The sequence below is a fragment of the Caretta caretta genome, chromosome 11 (assembly GCF_965140235.1).
Source record: "Caretta caretta isolate rCarCar2 chromosome 11, rCarCar1.hap1, whole genome shotgun sequence".
Lineage (NCBI taxonomy): Eukaryota > Metazoa > Chordata > Testudines > Cheloniidae > Caretta > Caretta caretta.
Window position 1 is genome coordinate 42,311,929 of NC_134216.1, and position 14,781 is coordinate 42,326,709.

Consider the following 14,781-nt stretch of genomic DNA (forward strand, 5'->3'; position numbering starts at 1 on the left):
GGGTCAAGCATCCCCTGGCACACTGAAAAATCGGCACATGTCCTACCATAGCCTATTCAACTACTGTATGTTATTCTCATTCATGGTGTCACATCTAAATTTAGATTTAGATTCTTTGGGACAAAAGCCAGATCTTCATCTGTTTAGCCAAGGTTGTTATCCAAAATCCACCTAGGCCTGTAAGCATATAATAACCTCTTCAAAAACATTTAAATGGTACATTTGGTAAACACTAATGAATCCTGATATGGCAGCTGACTACAGTTTCTGTTATAATATTACCAGACCTTTCTTTCAAAGGTCACCCGAATAGCTGAACACATCCTGAATCAATGAAGAAATAGGATTAAAACCTTTATCTATGAGCCACAGAGAAATCCTTTTAATGCCTATGCTTTCCACACAGGAGGCTTTTGCAACCTAAGTATATGTAGTTCCTTGATGTAATCTGCCATGGCGCCTGTCCTGCCTTCTTCCCAGCAGAAACTGCATAGGCTCTTGTGTTTTTACCTTCACTGTACCCTTTTATTTTAAATTCCCTCCACCATTTCCACAACAATCCCTGTGCAACAGTTTATTTACATCACTCTGCTTTTTGGCCATCTCCCTAGGACCTTAAGGAAACAGGTCTTCCTCCCAAGGCCTCTAGGTAACTAGGCTCAACTAGTCCATGTCTCCTCTCCTGCCTCACCTTAGCACTTCCTTCTTGCCTCTGTTAGCCCTGGGCTGAAGGGCTAACTGGCTCCTCCTGGATCCCAGCCAGCCAGCCTGCCTAATTATCCGCATCAGCTTTCTCAGTGGGAACTAATTAACATCTGAGTGATCAGAGCACAGGCTCACCTGTTCACTCCCTGCATTCTGGCACACTTGACAAGCAGTACAAGTCAACTCCTCGGCGATTGATAAGGAGCTTGGTCCAAAAGACCCTGATTCTGCTATTGCAGGGGTGGGCATAACTTTTTGGCTGAGGGCCACATCTCAGTATGGAAATTGTATGGAGGGCTGGCTGGGGCAGGGGATTGGGATGCACCGGGGGGGGGGGGGGGTGTGAGGCTCCAACTGGGGGTGCAGACTCTGGGGTGTGGCTGGGGATGAGGGGTTTGGGGTGCAGGAGGGTGCTCCGGGCTGGGATGGAGCGGTTTGGAGGGTGATCAGGGCTGGGGCAGGGGAACAGGATTCGGGTGGCACTTACCGGAAGTGGCTCCTGGAAACAGCAGTCCATCCCCTCTCCGGAGGCGGGTCACACCGCTCTGCACGCTGCCCCATTGGCAGGCACCACTCCCACAGCTCCTATTGGCCACGGTTTCCAGCCAATGGGAGCTGCAGAGCCAGCACTTGGGGCAGGGTGCAGAGCCCCCTAGCTGCTCCTGCTTCCGGGAGCCGTGCGGAGCGGAGCAATGCAAGACCCTGACCCCACTCCTTGACTGGAGCACCGAAGCAGGGAAAGCTCCCAACCCTGCTCCCGGGCGGGAGTTCGAGGGCCAGATTAAAAGGTCCGACTGGCCGGATGCAGCCTGCGGGCCGTAGTTTGCCCACCCCCGTGCTATTGAGATGGAGCTCAACTGCACTCTGGCACTGTACAGGAGCTTCTACTGCCATATCCAGATGGCTGGAGAACCACCAATAATATGACCATGTCAGGGCAACCAAAATATTTCTCTCTCATATCTTGGTCAAGGCACTAAAGGAATCCGTGAAAATTCACACACAGAGAAGGTCTTTATCTCATTTGAGTAAGAACGCATCTGTCATACAACTTACGTCTGTGCTTGGGCTGGCATAATAATGGAAATTCTTCATGTTGTATTTTGTACCTAGTAGTCTCATTTCTGGAAGAGAAGGTTTACCAGACCCCTGACATGGTACCCAGAAAGCTCCTTTCTTTGAGGTTTCAAAAAAATGCATTGCAGCAATATTGTCTGTTTACACTCGGGCCAGCTGTAGTTCTTCCCCAGAAACCAAGTTTCTATGAACCTGAAGAGCTGCTTGAAGCTTCAGCACAAGATTCTCTCCCCATACTTCTCTCTCATAGGAATGAGCATCCACTCCAGACTAGCTGCCTCCTTGCCTACCATTATTCTAGTACAGACTGAGTGTCCCAAATCCCATATATTTCATTATGCAAAAATATCCACACTCAACTGCAGCAAATTTATCAGCAACAGAAGCACTTGCAACCACTTGGAAAAGCTATCCACATTTGGGGCCAGTACAGAATTTTATAGTGCCTTCAGTACAGCTGCACTGATTTGCGCCAGCTGCACATATGATCTTTGGTCTGTAATGTGCCCTGAACCAGCTCTGAAGAGGTTTCATTCATAATCCGGCATAGGGGATCACATAAGTATGCAAACAGCCACAAGCCCCAGCATCTTCAGTTTTTGTATAACAACCTGAAAGTCTCAAGTAATTGTATCTTTTTGCACCTGAATGTACAAAAGCCTATCTAGAATAAGGTATGTTCTTGCATGAATCTCAAACCGCTCATAAGAAAGTAAACTTTGGAGTTGGAATCAATGCTGACTTCTGGTTTACTCTGAGGTCCAATTACTGGAAGAGAGAGCAAACAGCTTTCAGAAAGGAGATTTCCTTCAGGCACCTGATATGATAATTTAATGATAATTATCCAAGCATATCAAGAATACCCAATATCTCAAGTGTGCCACAATTTCTGCCGACATTGTAGGAAAACTAAGGGACCTGCTGAAACCTACAGAATAAGAGTTGGCATGGAAAATAATTCTCTCCCACCAAAATATATATTTTTTAGAAGTAATATTTCCTGTGACGTGACTGCACAGATGTGGAAATAAGCATCCCTCAGGCCTGAACAAATCCCGTGAACATAGAGAAGGAATGATCGCTGCCAACATCTCCACAAGAGGAATAAAACATTTTCCCACAACAAGAAACTATTACTTTTGTTGGTAACTCAAATACAGCAATAATCTCACCCTTCATTACATTCAGATAAAAAGAGATACAGAAGGAATGGAGTAGGAAGTCAGCATACAGAGGACTTTGAAAGAACATTCTCTATTATTTTCAAAACTCATTTGCCCTATGCAGCTAGGAAAAAGGAAAAAAGATTGCCCAAGGAGAAAAGTGAATAATTCTTCCATCAAACCTGGCTCCAGGCTCTCTGGGAACACAAACACTCTGTCTTGAGACTATGGGAAGAGGCCACAGAAACTTGTCCAGAAAACTGCTTTTGTTTTGAGTTAAAACAATTGTTGCTGCTTCTCTTGATGTCTAAATGAAGCTTTCTAATGGGGATAGTAATGTAAAAGAATGAAGCTAACGTAAGAATAGTTTAAAAAGAAAAAGTAGCTTCACAATCTAGGACTTCAAAATTCTGTAGGACCGAAAAAAGTGCATATACATGCTGTAATCTGGGAGAAAAATAATGCAGATTGGGGCTGGATCACAGTTTACAGGCTTCTTTGGGCATCAAGAATTCCATCAATGGATGCTTCTCTAACAACTACTGACAAGGTAATCCAACACTAAGCTATGCGAAACAGAGGATTCTCTATAGAAAACCTACTTGCCATTATAAAAGCTGTTCGTGATTACATTAAAAAAAAAAATACAACCAAACAACCATAGTGCTTCAGCTGTTCTAGACAGAAACCTGTAATGTGGCATGGAGACACTCCTTGAGTTCAACATATGCACGCTGATATTTTAAAAGACTTTTGATTGGATTGAGTTATTAGGGGTTTAAAATTATTCTGCATGATCTGACTTTTTTTAAAGTAAGGGGCATGGGTTTTTTTGTTTTTACAGTAATGATCTCCCCACGTTCAATCTGCACTCCCCTAAATAAATGGAATTAGACTGCACTGTGTAAATAAATGGAGATTCTATCTTGGCTAAAAATGACTAGTGTATCAACTAATAATTATGCATTTTTGTTGAGATTAAAAACCGACACTATTAATTGAATTTTTCAAAGTAGAGTTTGCCAGTGTTTTCACATTCAGATTGTTTTGTGTAACTTATAGATCTTTGCTCACACACACACACACAAATGCTTTTTTTTGGTTCATATATCAAAGAGTTTGCACACAGTTTCAGGTACTGTGTGTCTAGATTCCTCTTTTAATCCTTAAATACTTATATTCACATTTTCATACTAAGTGGTGAGAACAAAGATTTTGTATTATAGTTCCACTGCAGTAAAACAAGAGCTGTGGGACAGACTCCTTCAGCAATAATTAAAACTAATTTTTATTCTTGCTTATATTTACTGAATTAGATTTTAAAAGCAAGCTTCAATGTATGTTTATAAGATGCACTACTGGAACCATTTACTTTCAAACCACAGTTTTAATTTTTTCCCCTACTGTAAATCAAATGGTTGGCATGCTTTTGTTCTAAATGATAGGTTCAGGTAACTAAAAACTGACAGTTTTCATCTAGCCACTGTGATGGTTCAGATGTATTAACACTATTAACTGAAACAAATTTAAAAAAATATGCCCTTCTGGAAACATTGTACAATATTTTGTTGAGATGACCAAAGATATATTTGAGTACAAATACTGTGAGTACCTAGTACTGAAAGCAATTCCACATATATGACCTAGGTACGTATAATATTCTTGTCAATTAACCCCAAATTTGTTGCAACAATAAAGTGATAGGAAAAATGCAGAGTCTCCCTCACCAGCTACTAGTACCACATAATTTTTTCCCTATAGCATTATGGAGAAAGTACCAAAAAAAAAAAAAAAAAGTAGCTTACATTAGGAAAAAAACTTGACGTCTCATATCCAAACTAATTTGCTTCACATTAGAAATAAATATACCCCTAGATATTACTTAAGTTCTTCATGTCTACAGAGCAATCAGCACACCTTAAAGTCTAACAGACTTCAATTTTGGTTAAAACAAGAAGAATATAACGCAGTTTCATTCATTCTTGTTGCTAGAAGGGCAAGCAAAAGTGAGATAGAGATCATCTAAAAGGCACCAGCATTGCCTTGTACATTCTTAGGGAGAAAATAAGACCTAAAGCAACAATAATTTCATAACTGCTGCAATACCTCAGAATATCTTGCCAACAAACAAAAGTGCATTAAGGATACCTGTAAAACAAGATTTCAAAAATATTGAGCATGATTACAACTGTAGCTGACTACATGGTTTAAAAAAAAAAAAAAAAAATTGCCACACTGCTTTATACGAAAACTGACCTTAAAGAAAAGTAGTTTTTCACATATGTATTTTGTTTTCTAATTATAACAAATACATCTCAAGCAATATTCAAGCAGTTTATGATATTTACATATGTCAATTCACATATCAGTAAGGCCTCCAGACTCTGAGCCAGCACCTCAGCTGGAGTAAGTCAGCTTCCATGAACCCACATCAAATTTACCTGAGCGAGGATCTGGCCCTCTACCTTCCTATAATATGTTCCATCATTAAAAGAACATTAAAAGTTACTTACCCTAAACTAACTGGTTCTTCAAAATGTTTTAGTCAGTGTGGATTCCACTGCAGAGGCACATGCGCCTCTGGCGTGTGAGCTCAGAATCTTTTAAATAGCATTGTCTGTTGGGGCCATGCATATGCCCTGTGCCCCCATATGCAGGCATGAAGGACAGAGCGGGGATGAACAGTGGGAGCCATACTGACTACAACATCTCAAAGGAAGTTACTGTAGGGTAACTAACTATTCTTTGAGTAGGTGTAATTGTGGATCCCATTATAGGTGACCACCAAGCAGTATCTTCTTCAAGATAGCAAGAATGAGGAGCATGAGCTGACAGCCTGATCTGTGGCTGCATGGACATTTGCAGGTCTGTCAGCCAGAACCGCCTTGCCCAGTAGGGAACTATGAGAATGAGTCTGGCCCAGTCTTCTCTGGCTTCAGCAATCAGGCTGGTGATGAACAGAATCAATGGGAAGGAGCAAAAAAAAAAAAAAAAAAAAAAAAAGGCACCTGGCAAAGCACCTGGATTCATGCCTCCTCCAAAACAGAAGTTAGGGCACTTGGCACTGTCCTTGGTGGCAAACAGGTCTCTCACCAGATTCATCCACCTGTAGAATATTGAACTGCTGATGGATTTCAGCAATGACCACTCATGGTTGGTGAAAGACAGACTTCTATCAGAGTTAAGAGGGCACAGGTTTCATAGCTTGCTTGCTTCCTTGAGAAGGAAGAGTCCTTGTTTACGTACTTCATTGCGGATATATCACCAGGCTCCTTGGGATTTTTATTGTATTCTTGACACCACAAGCTAAGCCTGGTCCAGATGGCGTAGCAGGCCTTTAGTGTGCAAGCTCTCCTGGGATAGAGGAGAGTTCTGATCACTTTGGAAGATAGATCAAATGCAGCTAACACTTCCCTCTCGATAGCCAGACTGTCAGACAGTCTGGGTCAGAACAGAGAAAAGAGCCTTGGTAAAGGATGTCTGCTCTCAATGGAAGCTGCAATGGTAATTCTAATTTCAATTCCACCAGATCAGAGAACCATGGTCTCTTTGGCCAATGCAGAGCTAGTACTATCACTTTGCTTCTTCATGCCTTATACTCGGGACCCACCTTTCCTAAAAGCGGAAAGGGAGGGAATGTATATAGCAGGCCTTGTGGCCATCTGTGTGAAAAAGCATCAGTCTCCAGGGCCTTGGGATCTGCATCCCCGCCACTTTGTGTCCTTGTGACTGGCAAACAGGCCAACTACCAAGAGGCTGAATGCCTGTGAGATCAGAGTGAAGACTTCCGGATTTAGGCACCATTCTGAGTTGTTGCCAGTGCATCTGCTGAGCCAGACTGCCTTTTCAATTCTTTTATGCCTATTCCATTACTTCCATAGCTTTTGCACATAGAGTTACTTTCCCTGTTCCCCCGGTTTGTGCATACAGGCCACAGTAATTGAGTTGTTCAACTGCTCCAGAACATAATCCCCCTCTAGGTAACTGGAACCTTAGTATGAGCTTAGAGCTGTCAGTCTAGACCAGGGGTGGGAATACTTTTTGGCCTGAGGAGCACATCTCGGTATGGAAATTGTATGGAGGGATGGCTCGGGCAGGGGATTCGGGAGCACAGGGGGGGATGAGGGCTCCGGCTGGGGGTACAGACTCTGGGGTGGGGCTGGGTATGAGAGGTTTGGGGTGCAGGAGAGTGCTCCAGGCTGGGATGGAGGACGGGAGGGTGCTCTCGGCTGGAGCAGCAGACTGGGGTGGGGCTGGGGATGAAGGATTTGGGGTGCAAGAGGGTGCTACGGACTGGGATCAAAGGATTTGGAGGGCGATCAGGGCTGGGGCACAGGGTTGGGGGCACGGTGGGGGGCTCAGGGGTGCAGGATCCAGACAGCGCTTACCTGAAGCAGCTCCTGGAAACAGTGGCCCACCCCCCTCTGGAGGCGGGGCCATGCTGCTCTGTGCGCTGCCCGATCCGCAGGCACCACCCCCGCAGCTCCCACTGGCCGCAGTATCTGGCCAATGGGAGCTTCAGAGCTGGCACTTAGGGTGGGGGCAGCGTGTGGAGCCCCATGGCTGCTCCTGCTTCCGGGAGCGACGCAGCGCAGAGCAAGGCAAGCTTCCAACCCCACTCCTTGGCTGGAGCTTGAGGGACAGATTAAAAACATCCGATGGGCCGGATGCAGCCCACGGGCCGTAGTTTGCCCACCCTGATCTAGACCAACAGGTTGATACTCCGGTTCCTTTCCCTAGAGTTCCAGATACCTTGCATTCTCTTGTGCCCCAGATGTACCCCCCATCCCATAGACTGGCATCATTTATGAGTACCCATGGGTCTGGAAGGCATATGGAAAGACCCCTGTGAATGATCTCTGGGATTTTCCACCCATTTTAAAGTCTTCGGCACTGGTATGGAACTAGTACTTGATCTTGCATGCATTGCAGTGAACGTTTCCACCCTTTTAAAGAGAAAAAGCTTACAGACACCCCATATGAGGCCTTGCCATGGGATGATTCCTATACATAAAACCAGGAAGCCCAGTGGCTGCAGACACAGAGTGGCCTGGTAAATCTTACCAACCTGGACATCAGGTTCTGGATCTTGTGGAATCTGTCCAGTGACAAGTAGACCTTTGCCACAGAGGTAGCAATTTCCACCCCCAGGTGAATTATTCTTATAGAGGGAATCAAGAAACTTTTATTGGTGTTCATTATGAAGACATGCACTTGAATAGGTTTTGTCTGTATGCTTCTTATCTGTAAATAAACATTCTGATCTGGAAAATCTGTGTGGTCACTAGTAAAAAAACACTATCATTGTCATTATAGAGAAACTAAGGACCCCGGGCTGGACTTCTATAAGACCTGCTTGGGATAATCACAGTGACATGCAGAGGGACTGCAACATAAAACTCCCAGTCAGAAGGGGTAGGATGTAGGTCCTTGCCCAGAAAGAGGAGAAAGCTAGAGGCCTGAGAACTGAGCAGGCATTCCTCAAAAGGACCACAGAGGGGAGATTAGAGGTGCAGTTACCCTGAAACTGTAAAAGCGTGGTCTTTTTCAGAGGATATTCTGGTTGGAAACCAGAGTGTTTTCTGTCTTTGAGGTAGCAGGTACCAGGAGGGGCTAGGGTATGGAACTGGAGCATAAATTCCCTGAGATCTCAGTGTCATCTTCAAATCCTTAAGGGAATATAGAGTGTCTTGTCCATTCAGGCACTTTGCCCTCAAAGGGTAGATCCTCAATTGTTGCCTGGACCTCTTCTGGATGCCTGTAATCAGGAAGCCCAGCACATTGTGATCACTATATCTTTGGATTGTGCAGGTCCAAGATCTGAGGAGATGCACTCAGAGATCAGAAAGAACAGAGATGCAGGTAGTGCTGTAACCAGTTTATAAACCACCACCACGTTACCCTCACACTGTTCAGCCTTCCATTAACACTTGTCATTCCTCCTTGTTTGTGAAACTAAAGATATCCCTCCATTCTGAGCCTCCCCCGAAAAACAGATAAAGTTACTGCAAACCCAAAAAATCAGTTCAAGGTTACATTTGCTGGAACACCAAACAATGCCATCAAGAGTAAATAAGTCACTACATATCTGAGAATGGGAGAGTTCTCGAAAACATGTATGAAAAGAATCCCAATAAGCATCAATTGTATAACTGAAGAAATTTTTTCCCATTTAAATAGACATTTTCTACTTAACTGTATAGTTTTTGTTTAACAAAAGTTACAAAATTATTCTTACGCTAAACAGTTCACATGAATTAACGAATTTACATACGCATCAGATGAAAGATTCCATCACAGGCGCTAATATGAGACAAAAAGGCATTTCCTAGGCCCTGGCCAGCATGGGCTCCTTTCACAAGACCAGCAATATCCACTACGTTCAGAAAGGCTGGAATCTTGCTGAAAGATAAAAGTTAAAGGTTTCATTACCAAACAATATCAACTAAAACTGTTTAGCACATGAAGAAATCCAAAATACTACGAAGTACTTAGGTTAATATGGGCTCTATTTCCATTTTTAAAATAGATCTGTAAAAGGAACAATGGTCTTTTGTCCCCTTTTGCTTGTTTTTGATGTATAAAGGCTGCCTGATCTATTTAAAAAAAATAGAGATCATATAGATATAAAATGAGACAAAATTTCTGAATGCATTTTAAATACAGGTCTTGTCTACTATTTTTCCTGGTAGACTCTATAGATAACTCGTAGGTTTAACCTCAGAAAAATCTTGGATTTGATTAAGAGAAGCAATTTTTATTCAAACCTTTTAAACTAAATAGTCTGGCTTGTTTTTTAAATGTTAAAACATTCAATTTTTAAATACCTAAGTTTTAAATACCTAAAACTGTAAGGACAAAAAAAAAAAAATCTTTTGTTAGGGATTCAGCATTCACACCCTTTCAACTAAGGGAGGAAAGCACTCCTAATTCATATCCGACTCCCCAAAGCCTTCCGCAAACCAGGGAAAATAAAACTCTCTCAGAAATATCAGGAATGTAAACACAAGCAAGAGATTTTTGTTTTTAAGCTTTTCAAACCTTTTTATACACAAAGAAGAAAAACGTACAAATCTGTTTTTTCCCCTCTTCCGGTCACCTTTCATGAATATAACGTTCGAAGAATTTGACTCCTTAACTGTCTAAAGAGATACACTCCTGATCTAATGACAGGGAAGGGCATTACATAACCTTCCACATTTTTTTTCAGGAAAAACAAACTCATACAAAACCTTATTACTCAGACATAATACATATAAAGGTCAGGCATTTAAGACCAGATCCTTTGTCCCACCTAAGTCTGCTTTGTAGGGTTCGAGAAGCTTGAAGATTTAAAACGTCTTTAAGCAATCAGATTAGGATTCCCATAAGCAAAGGGAATTCTCTAGTACATTAATAGCATAATCAGACCTAGAGGTCCATATCATGGACCAAAAACAATGTTAAAAGAACCTAAAGTTTCAAAGTCAAACAAAATTTAGAAAATGCTAGAATTAAGGATGGCTGTGCAATATTAATGCATATGCATTACTAAGCACTCTGTAATTACATGCACACACACTCTTTTTCCTCCAGCAGGACCACATTTTTAGGAAGCAAACTGAAAAAAACCTTACATAAGTAAGGCTACATTTATGTCATGGAGGTCATGGAAGATATGGAAACTGACTTCCAGAGACCTGCGTGACATTCTCTGCTTCAACCCCAGGGGCTGCAGGACTCTGGAGCTAGCAGCCAGTGGGCCCCTGGCAGGGTTCCAGTGACAGGGGGCACCCTGCATGGTTCCCATTGATGGGTGACAGTCTTGCAACAGGGGAATGAGACACCTTGGGCGAGTGGGTGTCCTGTATTCTCTTTGGGAAATATGGTCACCCTGCAGCTCCCAGCTGCCATAGGCAGAGGAGGCTCTCCCCTGCAGCTTCCAGCTGCCACGGGCAGAGGGGGAACCCCACAACTCCCAGCCACCACAGTGGCAGGGGGAAACCACAGAGCCGCAGCAGCAAAAGTCACAGACAGGTCACGGACTTCTGTGAATTTTTGTTTATTGCTCTTGACTTTTACTAAAAATAACCATGACAAAATCTTAGCCTAAATTATAAGGAATTATGCTAACATCCATATGGATCACAAGCAGATTCACAGCATAGGCTTCTGCCACTTGACCTAATGAAGTAACTGATAGCAGCAGGCTGTCATCTTCAACTTGATACAACACTGGGATAAGACATACTTTGCCAGTGGGTTTCAAAGATTGTTGAGAATAGACAAATCTTCGGATTCAGAAACACAAAGTTCCACAAAGGAGTGTGTTCTAGTTGTCCCAGATCCTTCCCCTACTCCCCACAAGCCCAATCCTTTCTATTTCTGTCCCCTCCAGCCTGTCCCTGCCCCAGTCTTATCTCAATTCTCCCCCAACCACTTTGTGGTTCTTCCTCTCACTCCCACTCTCCTCACGTACCTCTAACCAGAGGTGGGCAAACTACAGCCCACAGAGGCAGGGAACAGGGGGGGTTGAATAAGTGTGGGAGTCCTGGGGGACCTGGCAGGAGGCTGGGGTGTGGACAGGGGGCAGGGCAGTCAGGGGACAGTGAGCAGGGGGTGGTGCCCCAGGCAGCGGGGGTCTGGGAGGCAGCGGTCAGGGGGCTGGATGTGGGTGGTCTGGGGACAAGGAGCAGGGAGGGTTGGATGGGTCATGGGTTCTGAGGGGGGCAGTAAGTGGGAGGGGGAGGAGGCCAGGCTGTTTGGGGAGGCACAGCCTTTCCTACCCAGATCCTCCATTCAGTTTTGCAACCCCAATGTGGCCCTCGGGGCAAAGAAGTCAGCCCACCCCTACTCTAACCTATTCTTTCATTCCAAGCTCCCTGTACAAGTCCCAGTTTCTCACTTCCACTCCAACTTCTTGTCCAATTTCAGTCTTCCCCCAACTGGCTCCCTTTCCCTGTCTCCTTGCCTACCTAGTATCAGGGCATGCCTACACTATGGGCATTACAGGGACACTGCTGCAGGGCTGTGTCTATGAAGCTGGAATGCCATAGGGCAGACTGCTTCCTATATGCAACAGGAGGGTTTTTTTCCATCCATGTCAGTAATCTGCCTCCCTGAGTGGTGGTAGCTAGGTCAACAGAAGAATTCTTAAGTCAAGCTAGCCACTTCTACACCAGTGTTTAGGTCAGCTTAACTACAGCATTCAGGGATATGAAAAATTCCCGAGCCAGGTTGATTTCAGTAAGCGTGAGGCGGCAGCAGCAATCCCTCGATACAAGGAGGATGTCTGCCAGGGGAAACATCATGGATGATGGTGGAATCGTCGAATGTGTGCTCTACAGTTTTTGACATGGTGATTGCTTAAAGAGAGCACTACTGCTGGCTGGGATACTGTACAATTTCTTTTTTCCTCTGCCATTTCTCAGCCTCACTCTTGAGCAAGGTGATTCTCTTCAAAACAGGCTGAGGCTTGATGTATGATGCAACACCACTGAAGTCTATTGCCAGCTAGCTCTTCCCCAATTCGTGGGATCAGTGGCCCCCTTAAGATATACTTTCAGGGAATCCTTGCAGCATTTCCTCTGTCCCTCACGGGTCCTCTTACCATGATTAAGTTAAGAAAAGAGAATTTGCTTCGGAAGACAAGGAGCAGACACCTGCACACAACGACCAGTTCAGCTAAGTCGATGTTTCAAAATCTTTGCCCCAACACTGGTGATGTTAGCTGCAGAGAGAAAGCTGGCATTGGTGCAATGGTCTTCCTATCTGATATGGGGAATCTTCCTAAGGCAGCGCTACTATCACTTCAGGCGCTTAGAATTGCTTTGGTATGCCATCCATGTCCCAAACCCATAAAGGAGGGTGGGGATGACTACTGCACTGTAGACCAGGATCTTAGTTTCCATTTGCAAATCTCTAGCAATAAAGATCGGAAAGTTGCGCAGTTCTAAAGACACACTGGCACAACAGATCCTATGTTCAATCTCCGCATCTAGATTGGCTGTCTGGGAGAGGTGGCTACCAAGGTAAGGGAAATGCTCCATGTTTTCCAGGGGCTCACTACCAATGATAATTTGTGGGAGAAGGGGGGCTATTTGTGCTGGGGCAGGCTGATGGAGCACCTTAGTTTTCCCAATGCTGAGGGAAAGTCCCAGGCTATGATAGATGCCTGAGAAAAGATCTAGGGCGGACTGTATGCGCGCAAGGATAGCAGAGTTGTCAGCATACTGAAGTCAGTAATAACAATCCTGGTGACCTGATTAGATGCAGTGCTGCAGCTGTGCCCCTGTAGTGGGAAAGGGAACCAGCAGGCAGAAGACAGATTGGACAAGGAGTTGGAGTGGGGTTGGGAAAGACTGGGACTTGCACAAGGAACATGGAATTAAAGATTAGGTTGGGGTATTCAAGGAGTGTGGGACTGAGAGGAGAAGCCATGAAGTGCTTGGGGGAGGGCTGAGATAAGACACAGGCAAGGACAGCGTAGAGAACACCACCAACCATAGTTTGTGGCATTAACTGACCTAAGGCTTTTGATTCCATCAATCGTGAAGGGATATAGAAGGTCCTGTCTAAGTTTGGTTGGCCACTGAAGTTCATTTGTATTCTCAGGCTACTTCATGATGGGATGACCGCCACCATCCTCTGTAATGGGGTGGAGACTAACCTGTTCACCATCTGTACTGGTGTCAAGCAGGGCTGTGTTGTTGCTCTAACCCTTTTTTCTATCTGTCTTGCCATGATCTTGGATTCTTATTCGTGAACCGCCTTTCTTCTGGAATTGGGATTATTGCATCACATGGACAGCCAGCTCTTCAACCTCTGGCATCTTCATACTTAGTAAGTATAGAACAGGGCTCAAACTCTCTAACTTATACATTTCTTTCAGTTCTAGCCATAGCCATTTTAAGGAATAAGACAAAATCCAAATTTCCAGTATTGTTGGAAGGAAATGCCACTCCACCCTGCTAAGGGCCTTATCATCTAGAACTCAGATAGCTGGGTTTTGTTTTTGCTTTTGCTTTTTTACACTGAGTCTTCAGTTGTGTCTGCTGCTCTATAAATATTATTCAATATATTCCTTATGGTCACGTAGTATCTCTAAACAAACTATAAATGTAGTTATTTTATCAAGCCTTGTGAAAGTTTTATAATACCAATTCAATAAAAGGAGAAAAGTTTATCAGATTCATCTTCTGTGGAATCTTTAGTTAAAAATATAGACCAATTACAACTAAACCGAACTCATTAGAAGAAAGTTCTCTTTTTCTCAATTATACAGCTGCAGGATTTTGAAGGAGAGGAATGGTTTTTGGTATGAAATATCCTCTAGTCCTGCGCCGGCTTCCTGAAACTTTGGAAACTTCTGACTTTCTCCTTTTACTCACTCCAATTTCTTTTCAACCGTAAGTTTCTCTCAGCTAAGTAGTCTTCTGTATTTGTTATAAACAATGGGATTCATATGTGTATATAGTAAAGTGTTCCAAATCTGATTTGCAGATGTTGATCATTTCCCCGATTCATCCAAAATCATTAACTGCATTTTGAGTTTCTTCCTTTTAAAAAGCCAAGTAAGGAGCCTTCCTGTTTTATTTCCTCATACACTTGCTCCTGCTTTAGTAAATTTTAATATTTCTGCCTTATCTAAGGACAAACTACTAGACAAAATAAACAAAGTGAAGAAAATTCTCTTTCTGTATTTTTAAGTTTAATGATTGGCAAATACAGTAATATGTGAGCTTCTACTTTTATTTTTTCTACTTGGCTTTACACAATTATTTGACATTCACTAATGTGAGCACCAATAAGTTAGGGGTCATATTAGCCTCTTCCAAAAACTTAATTTTGCTTTTTA

General features: G+C 43.5%; 1 protein-coding gene across 3 annotated transcripts in view; it reads right to left on the reverse strand.

Annotated features, from left to right (window-relative positions):
• OLA1 (Obg like ATPase 1) overlaps positions 1-14,781 on the reverse strand; it is a 209,147-nt gene that overhangs the window by 165,926 nt on the left and 28,440 nt on the right. For all 3 annotated transcript variants that reach the window (XM_048870420.2, XM_048870419.1, XM_048870418.2), the window contains exon 4: positions 9,220-9,347. In XM_048870420.2, the coding sequence (XP_048726377.1) occupies positions 9,220-9,347 (128 nt within the window). The remainder of the gene's footprint in view (positions 1-9,219; positions 9,348-14,781) is intronic.